Source organism: Pristis pectinata, chromosome X (genome assembly GCF_009764475.1).
Source record: "Pristis pectinata isolate sPriPec2 chromosome X, sPriPec2.1.pri, whole genome shotgun sequence".
Lineage (NCBI taxonomy): Eukaryota > Metazoa > Chordata > Chondrichthyes > Rhinopristiformes > Pristidae > Pristis > Pristis pectinata.
The window spans coordinates 15,271,241-15,278,581 of NC_067450.1; the positions used below are offsets into that span (position 1 = coordinate 15,271,241).

A 7,341-nucleotide genomic window follows, 5' to 3' on the forward strand; every position below is an offset into this window, starting at 1 on the left:
GGGCAATTACTGAGGTATTTTACAAATCATCACCCATGTATTCACAGGCTGCTGAATGAACTGGTGGAAAATTCCACCCCTACCCGTTCAGCAAAGGGGCCCAAAGTCTGAGCCCCATCCCCGGCATTCAATGCTATCACTGGCGTCCCAGTGTTATCCCCACCACTGACAATTAATGCCAGCACTGGTGTCCGGAACTCAGCCCCACCCCGGACACTAAATGCGATCACTCGTATCCCAGACTGTCCTGGGACCTTCTTGTCTGTGTAATACCCCAGGAACCCACTAGGGGGCATCGAGCCACGGATATTCGTGTCAGAGGTCGGGTCAACTGTCAGCGGGACTCCCCCTGACGCCACAGCTTGAGAGTGCACGTGCACCACTCCAGTGGGAACCGTTAAGGCCGTTGGGAGTTAAACCGGGAGGACGCGCGTTTAAAGGGGAGGGCGGGAAAACCGGCCAAAAATATTCCAATCCCGCGGGCGGGTATGTCTGTAGATTGGGACGTTCACACGTTCACCCTCAGTCTGGATCTGGGTTCCTGCAGCGACCTCAATTCCTTCTCTCCGGTCGGACTGAACCGATTCCCCTCCAGCCTGAAACAGAGTGAGGAATAAAGAGGGAATAAACAGATGACACATCAGTGTCAGTAACTGGGCACTGGGGTTCAGGTTTCAAAAACACTCACAGGCAATTCTCACCAGAGAAGCCCGCGGATCCTCTGAAATGTTATCACATTAAACATGGACACAAACACTCACCTGATCTGCTCCAGACTCGGGAGGGTCAGCATGAGGCGGCGGAGAGCGGGGACAGATCCGTCTGTGACGGAGTTTGATCCCAGGTCTAGTTCCATCAGTGAGCGGTTTGCACTGAGAGCGGAGACGAGAACCTTGGCACCAGAATCTGTGAGACGGTTCACCCCCAGTCTGGGGATGAGAGAGAGTGAGGGTCAGGGACACAGAGAGACAGGAGATGGTGCAAATCCCTAGGGTTTATCGGTAACACAATTACTGACCACATTAATGTTCAGTGTCAGACACCCAGTGACTGTAAACACAATCTCTCACATTCTGGGACTTACCGCAGTCTCTGTATTTTACACTCCCGGTCCCTCAGAGCCGCAGACACCAGTTTCACTCCCGAATCTGCCAGTTTACTACCACTCAGGTCCAGCTCCTTCAGTGAACGGTTTGTTCTGAGAGCGGAGGCGAGACCCTGGGCACCAGAATCTGTGAGACGGTTCCACCCCAACCTGGAGATGAGAGAGAGTGAGGGTGAGGGACAGGGAGAGACAGGAGACCGTGAAAATCTCCAGTGTTTACCAGTAACACGATTACTGACAACATAATGTTCAGTGTTAGACACCCAGTGACTGTGAACACAATCTCTCACAGTCTGGGACTTACCGCAGTGTCTGTAGTTTACACTCCGGGTCCCTCAGAGCAGCTGACACCAGGTTCACTCCCGAATCTCCCATATTGTTGTAACTCAGGTCCAGCTCCGTCAGTGAGCGATTAGTACTGAGAGCGGAAGCGAGATCCTCGGCACCAGAATCTGTCAGACCGACACCCCTCAGCCTGGATATGAGAGAGAGTGAGGGCGAGGGTCACAGAGAGACAGGAGACGGTGCAAATCCCCAGGGTTTATCAGTAACACAATTACTGACCACATTAATGTTCAGTGTCAGACACCCCGTGTCTGGAAACACAATCTCTCACGGTTTGGTAATTACCACAGTTTCTGTATTTTACACTCCGGGTCCCTCAGAGACGCAGACACCAGTTTCACTCCCGAATCTCCCAGGTCATTGAGTCCCAGTCTAAACACAGACATACAGAGTAAGGTACAAACTAATTCACACCCGGCGTCCAGCCAGAGTCTGACATAACAGAATATAACTCGGATATTACATGATACACTTCAGGACATTAATTTCTAATTCCTCCCCTCAGTGCCCAGCTCCTGGTCTCTCACGGAATGTCAGGATTGTATCCAATAAAGTGCTGTGTAAACTATCCCTCTTCAGTCTCAGTCTGTGTGTGAGAGCAAACTATTGATACTGGATGTGGTAGGGGAGATTTCTGCAACATGCAGCGCGTTGGGAGGGGAGAACAAAACTACAAATGGGGCAGGGAGAGAGAGAGTTACACTGAGGGGGACGGAGGTTTGCTCCGAAGGAGAGGGGTAGAGATAGTGACTGGACCAGGTATGGGTGGTGGGAACGAGATTGGCAGAGCCGGGGATGAGAGAGCGAGGGAGACATGGACATGCCGGGGGTGAGGGAGGGAGAGAGGAGTGTACGGGCCGGGTTGTGTGTGGAGGGAGGGACTGGCCTTGCTGAGAGTGTGGATGACAGAGTGGTCGTACTGGTAGTGCGGAGAGTGAAAATGGCCGGTCCGGAGGTAGGAGAGTGGCAGTGCCAGTGTTGGGAGCATGTCCGGGCCGGGGATGGAGGGGAGGGAATGTGGACACGCCAGGGATGCAGAGTGGAGGGAGAGTAGACACGCCGTGGGTGGGCGTAGGGGAGAGATGAAAGAGAGAGTTTCACCGGGGGGTGAGGTGGGGGACAGAGTCTCACAGAATCAATACAGATCAGGGAAGTTTTACAAATTAAAAATAGAAACAAATCAACAGTTACCCCAACACCATGCATTTGTGCAGCCCGGGTCCCAGCCGCTGGAGGCCTTCACACCGAATGAAGCAGTCCCACAGATCGAGGTGTTTTATTGTATCACAGAGCCCAATGACATGAGACAGGACGGCGCAGTCAATCGGGGTCAGTCGCAATCCACTGAATGAAAGTGTTTCCACAGCTCCCAGTGCGGCCTGAGCCAGTCCACGGTTCTGAGACTCAAATAGGTAGTACAGTGTGTTCAGGAGGCTCCTTTTACCAGTTAGACTCTCTGTGTTTCCACTCTGACGTTTCACCTCCTCCTTCACCCAGTCAATCACTCGGCAGATGGTTTGATGGGGAAATGGACCCAGAAACTCCTCCAGCCCCCGAGCTGCCCCTGGGAAGGAGATACCAGCAACAAAACGGAGAAATACCTCAAATCGCCCGTCTGTCGTGCTGTGGGCTTCAGTGAGGAGTTTCAGGATATCCCTGCGATCGGGAGTCAGGAATTGTGCCAGTGCGGCTACAAACTCTTGGATGGTGAGGTGTAGGAATGTGTACACCACGCTCCGGGCACAATTCTCTCTCTCCACAAGTTCCATCAGGAACCCGGACAGAAACTGGGAAGTCTGAAGATTGTAGTTGATCAAATCTCCGTCTGTAAACACAATCGTCTTCTTCGACACTCCTGTGAAGGTCATCTGACCAACCCTCAGTAACACATCACGGGGGCTTTCAATCTCACGGCCGTGGTTTTTTAAGGTGTTGTAAATATAGTAGGAATAGAGTTGGGTGATGGTCTTGGGAACTCGCTGCGGGTCCCTGTGTCTTTGTGTGAAGAAGGGGCCCAGTGCCCAACCGAGGATCCAGCAGTAAGAAGGGTTGTAGCTCATGGTGTACAGGATCTCGTTCTCCTCCACGTGTTTGAAAACAGCTGCTGCCACCGTCTGATCTTCAAAAAACCTGTGGAAATATTCCTTCCGTTCCTCACCAACAAACCCCAAGATTTCAGCCCAGACACTGATCTCCGCCTTTTCCAATAAATGTAACGCAGTGGGGCGGGTGGTCACCATCACTGAACACCCTGGGAGCAGCTTGTGCCGGATTAAACTGTACACAATGTCAGACACTTCACACCGCCACTCGGGATCTGGACATATGTGCTGAGGTTCTGTGACTCTCCGACTGTCAGAAAAATCGATTGTGTGCTTGAATTCATCCAAACCATCGAATATAAACAACAATCCCTCAGGATTCTTCCAGACCTCTCCCAGAATATTCCCAAAGTAAGGATACTGATACAGAATCAGTTCCCTCAGGTTTATTCTGCAGTTAATGGAGTTTAAATCCCTGAATTTGAAACTGAAGACAAACTGGAAATGTGGGTATATCTTCCCTGTGGCCCAGTCATAAACAATCTTTTGCACCATTGTTGTTTTTCCGATCCCCGGGACTCCGGTCACTGCTGCTGAACACCCAGATTCAGATTTACTACGGGAGAAGCTGCTCTGGAAAAATTCATCTGTCCGGATTTTTTCCAGCTCTCCCCGGAGATGTTTTTCTCTCCACTCATCATGGTCCCGGCCTCTTGCCAGCAGCTCATGTTCTACAAGTTTCAGATGTCGAACAGTAGAAATGACCGTGAGCTCAGCGTATCGATCAACCAGCTGGAAAACCTTCACCTTCTCCCTCATCAGGATCGTGTTCACTCTCAGTGTTTCAGTCTGTGCCCGCAGAGTCTCCTTGTGTTTCTGCTGAACATCTTCCGTGGGAAAAGGCAGTAAATGGTCAAAATGTCAGATGGCACAAGTCAAAACTCAGTATTTAAGATCACACGAATGGATTAACTGCTCTTGGATTAAGTCAATTCACCAATGGTTTCTAGTGCAGGAATTTAAACAGTTGCAGACACGCGAGTCAAAAGTGAGCAATAGCAGAAACAAATCACACCTTCACACTTGGAGATTAACTGCTGTGAAGGTGAACGTTCCCCTGATGGTTCACTTATTCATACCTGACCTTTACTACCCACTCCCACGACAGGCCTACAGCTATATTTCTTTTCATTTAGGACAAATTTGGATAACACCAGTGTTGGTGATGGAACACCTACATTGGGGATTTGTTGACGCTGATAACAAATAAACACAAGCACACTGTTACTGTTTCAAAGTAAAAGCAGAATGTGGTGGAAATACTCATCAGATCTGGCAATCTCTGGAGAGCGAGAGAGCGAGAGAGAGAGAGAGCGAGAGAGAAAGCGAGAGAGAGAGAGAGAGGGAGCGAGAGACAGAGCGAGAGAGACAGTCGGAGAGGGTGAGAGAGAATGAGAGAGAGAGGGTATGAGAGAGAGTGAAAGAGAGTGTGTGAGAGAGAGTGAGTGAGAGAGAGATAGAGAGAGAGTTTAAAGTTACCGGTCTCCTAGTTTCATTCGAGTCTGAAGTAGGAAAACCAGTGTGTCTCCGGACACAAAGGCGGGAGACAAGTGAAGAGACTGGATGACGTATATCGCTGAAAGAGGACCGTGCGAGCTTGCACGCGTGTCGATAAGTGGAGCAAATCGGCGGGGCAGCGTCGAAGAAGAAAGTACAAACGAACTGAGTGAATATTCCAGGTTGACGACCTGCCGTCAGAAGAAAAGATCTGGCATAGACTGAAGAGTCTGGGTATCTGGAAGTGCTGTGTTCAATGTTGAGCTCCGAAGGCTATCACGTGCCTGATGGGGAGATGAGGAGCAGTTCCTTGTCTCAAGCTGGGGTTGTGTGGTTGGCTAAAGTCAGAGGCGACAGAGTGGGTGTGCGACGGATAACTGAAGTGTTCAGAGTCTCCTTCATTAAGTGAAAGGGGCGGAGAAGGGGAGTCATGCTGTAACGTGGTCACCGCTCCCCGTTTGTAGCGGAGGTCACATTGTGAGAGCCTAAGAATGAACTGTAATAAGTACAAGTGGATCCCTGCTTCACCAGGAAGGTGGTTGTTCCCCTGAATGGTTGGAAGAGAAGAGGTAAAAGAACAGGAAAGGTGCTGCACGAAGGGAATCAATGTTAATTACAGAGGGGAAAGTCCCTTCTGAATTCTGAAAGGAGCGGGAAGGGTCAATGTGTCTGGGTCTGACATCACATTTCCGGTGGTGGGTGTCGCTTCACCCCTTGGGCAGATTAACCGGAGCACTCTGTGGATGGACAGAGGTTCCACTGGGACAGTATCAGTGAGAGGTTTGGTTACATGGGTCTTCGGGGCACTGGGAGAGGAAGAGACAATGGATCGTTTTCACAGAGTATTCCATTTGAGATGTGTTCCTGATATCCTATCCCCCTGATTGTGAGACCCGTCCAGTTCCACCTCCGTATTATCGTCCCTCCTGCCCTGTTGCATAAACCACATGATCATTCCATTCCTTCCTGTTGGAGTGCGCTGTACTTGGTGTTGGACTCCTTCTCTCAACCTTCATCTTGTCTGAAGTTCCGGTGACCGCCCCTTACTCTCAAAAAGTCCGGTTCACCCAGACAGCCCACGCCTCTCCCTACGTTGTCCACTAATCCACGATTATCCTGTTTCAAAATCTTAATTCCAGTTCATGAACAATTACAAGTCCACCGTGTCTCTGTCTCCTGCCCCAGCGGGCACCTCTCAGAGCCTCCAATTCAGCCATGCTAACCCTTCCGTATTTCCACACCTCCTCTGAAGCAGTGTCTTTCAGCTCCCGTCGATCTAAATGCGGAAAAAACCCACACCACCTCCACCCCCCGAAACTCTTCACAGACTCCACTTTATTAGCGTATACAGAACATGGTCTGGGATGCTGAATCTGGAAAGGACAGATTGTCAAGATTTTCAGGACTGGTAGAATTTACTGAGGAGTGTTTTATTTAACTCGACAGCCATTAAATCATGCACAAAGGTTCCTGCTAAAGGTGAAGAGAGAAATTATTTCGAGGTGAGGAAGTAAAGGGTTAAGAAATTGTTACCGTACATATAACTAAGGAAAAAAATACCACGCAAGCAAATCCTGACAGGACTAGGTTGTAATTACTGTGTCCGGAACTTGATTTCAAGCCAATTATACTAAACAATAAGTATTAAACAGGAAGCGTGAGGTTTGTCCTGAACAATGAGTGTGATACCTGTCTTTGAATCTATTGATTGTAAATCAATTGTTCTGAACAATGAATGCGATGTCTGTCTTTGAATCTCAGGAGCCTCATCGAAACTTGTGGAGCCGCATTCATTAAGTGTGCGTGACAAGGACTGTATAAATTGATGTCTGCCCCTCTGTATTGTGGAGACCTCTGACAAAGACCCTACATGAGAGTCAGGAGAATTCTCCCTGGCAGTATACTGCTAATAAACACAGTTTAACAGAATTAATCCGTGGCACTGTGTATCTTTGCTGCAGGCAGGAGTGGGAACTTAAAATTGGGATAACAATTTGTCGAACCAGCCAGGAGCCCAAGGCGAGGTCTCGGAAGCGGTGGGAGAGATCGACGGGGATAACGACTACCTGAGACGGGAGGACCCACAAGGTAAGATTCACCTTGATCCCTCTCAGGGAATTGGACACCTTATCATTCCCTTCGCTTGTCGAATATCCTCTGACGAACTCCTCGCGAACCCGAGTGCCACCGGGAAAAGGAGGTTAGAGTCCTTCAGATAAATTATCCGAGATTCGTGTCCTCGGACCAATAACGGTAAGGGGTTTGAGTCCCCAGTTTTCGGTCAACGGTAAG

At 49.7% G+C, this 7,341-nt stretch overlaps 1 protein-coding gene across 1 annotated transcript; it reads right to left on the bottom strand.

The window, feature by feature from the left end:
* Positions 1–508: 508 nt before the first annotated feature.
* Positions 509–3,510, bottom strand: LOC127566922 (NACHT, LRR and PYD domains-containing protein 12-like). Its single transcript, XM_052009442.1, has 7 exons — positions 3,328–3,510; positions 2,642–3,177; positions 1,736–1,822; positions 1,410–1,580; positions 1,085–1,255; positions 762–929; positions 509–596 (listed from the first exon to the last, which is right to left on the bottom strand). Exons 1-7 carry the CDS (start codon positions 3,508–3,510, stop codon positions 509–511), a joined length of 1,404 nt encoding a protein of 467 aa, XP_051865402.1.
* Positions 3,511–7,341: the final 3,831 nt, after the last annotated feature.

Bases quoted from the DNA above. Each gene is read 5' to 3' on its own strand.
- LOC127566922 (XM_052009442.1), bottom strand. From the start codon at position 3,510: ATGAGCTACAACCCTTCTTACTGCTGGATCCTCGGTTGGGCACTGGGC. The intron at 1,823-2,641 runs GTAACTGTTGAT...GTCTGTGTTTAG, and splicing joins CACAAATGCATGGTGTTGGG to ACTGGGACTCAATGACCTGG. The intron at 1,256-1,409 runs GTAAGTCCCAGA...TCTCATCTCCAG, and splicing joins TGTAAACTACAGACACTGCG to GTTGGGGTGGAACCGTCTCA.